The sequence below is a fragment of the Austrofundulus limnaeus genome, unplaced genomic scaffold (genome assembly GCF_001266775.1).
Source record: "Austrofundulus limnaeus strain Quisiro unplaced genomic scaffold, Austrofundulus_limnaeus-1.0 Scaffold69, whole genome shotgun sequence".
Lineage (NCBI taxonomy): Eukaryota > Metazoa > Chordata > Actinopteri > Cyprinodontiformes > Rivulidae > Austrofundulus > Austrofundulus limnaeus.
The window spans coordinates 1,347,165-1,348,805 of NW_013952471.1; the positions used below are offsets into that span (position 1 = coordinate 1,347,165).

General features: G+C 37.0%; 1 protein-coding gene across 1 annotated transcript in view; it reads right to left on the reverse strand.

Moving 5' to 3' along the window:
• reck (reversion-inducing-cysteine-rich protein with kazal motifs) overlaps positions 1–1,641 on the reverse strand; it is a 56,085-nt gene that overhangs the window by 19,666 nt on the left and 34,778 nt on the right. The window contains exons 6-7 of the mRNA XM_014010468.1: positions 923–970; positions 421–454 (exon numbers count right to left, since the gene is read on the reverse strand). Of these exons, the coding sequence (XP_013865922.1) occupies positions 421–454; positions 923–970 (82 nt within the window). The remainder of the gene's footprint in view (positions 1–420; positions 455–922; positions 971–1,641) is intronic.

Below are 1,641 nucleotides of genomic sequence, written 5' to 3' on the forward strand. Positions count from 1 at the left end.
ACTCATGAATGGAGATAAAACAGACGTTGTGCACGGAGGAATCGGACTGATAAAAACTGTAGAGCTTTAACCAGGACAGATGTAGATAAGAGTGACGAGCCTTTTTTTTTCTGCAATGATTGTCGGCTGTTGCGGGGGGGAAATTCCATGCAGTGACACATGGTACAGTGGGATGGAGGTTTCCCGAGCTCGGCGTAGTGACTAAAATCTGTGCGAAAAAGACTGCTGATAAACCACGTGACCGCGCGTCGACCCATCGGCGTCAGAGCGAGTATGTTTGAAGGGTTAGGCTGTAGAAATGTAATGGAAGTCAATGGAATGTCCCCAAATGGATAGCTATGCAAACGTGTGTGTGTGTGTGTGTGTGTGTGTGTGTGTGTGTGTGTGTGTGTGTGTGTGTGTGTGTGACGAACAACTTACTTTCATTTTTGGTGATGCAGCTGTAAAGGGAGTTCTAGAAAGAGAAGAGAGAAGCTGTATTAATCCTGGCCACTGCTGTTCAGATGAACATCTTCAACACAGTGATTGTTACTGGCTAACAGCATGCAGCTAATGGCTAAGCTCACTTGGGATTGTGAGACAGACTTCCTGGTCAAACATCAGTGCCTGACCTCAGAAAAATGCTCTTCAGATGGCATGGGCACAAACTCACACACAGAAACACAACAAAACCTTGTGGGAAGCCATAAAAAAACTTTCTGTGTAAATTTGAGCCTACTGATGTTGGACAAGAAGGTCTGACTCATTGAGGTTGAGGTTAAAAAAAGGTTTTATGTTCCTTCTCTCATCTTTACTTTTCCAGACAGGAATAATTCTAAAACCAAATCAAACCAAAATGTTTGTATCATTTAAAAAAAAAAACTATAAAACACAGACTGTACTTTATTCTGAAATTCTCACAGCTTCTCCCTCTCAGACTTACCTCTGTGACTCTTTTGCATACTTTTGTAATGTCATTTGTGGATGATGCCTGGAAGAGAAGCAAAYACAGCTATTATACAACGGAAATGCTAAAAAACATTATATTTGGACCAGCAATCAAACGAATAGACCAACCATTACGAAGTTTTTGAAATAAATTTGTGATTTTACTTGAATCTCATTGAATGCAGATGGATTATTGACTGTAACAAACGATCTATATAAAATAATTTAAAAAAAAACAAAGAATAAAGAAAAATAAGTACATTTCTTTGTAAAAAGTTGTAAAAAGAAAAAAAAAACCTTACCTGACATAGATAAATCTTTTAATGACCTCAGGTTTGGAGAAACAGCTTAATTCTGACAGAATTGATGAGCTAATGGCTAGTCCGTGTACCTCTGGTATTTTAAAACTGCTACATCCTCAAGTCAGTTTCACATTACATCATTATAGGTGACCTGAGCTAAAAATGTTAACCAGTAGTTGTACAACCAATGGCTACTTTCAGCAAAATTCATTACATTTCTTCACTGATTTGAGCTATTTTGCTAACAGAGACACAAACACCAGTGCACAAGGAAATAAATATACAGGTGCTGGTCATAAAATTAGAATATCATGAAAAAGTAGATTTATTTCAGTAATTCCATTTAAAAAGTGAAACTTGTATATTATATTCATACATTACATACAAACTCATATATTTCAAATGTTTATTT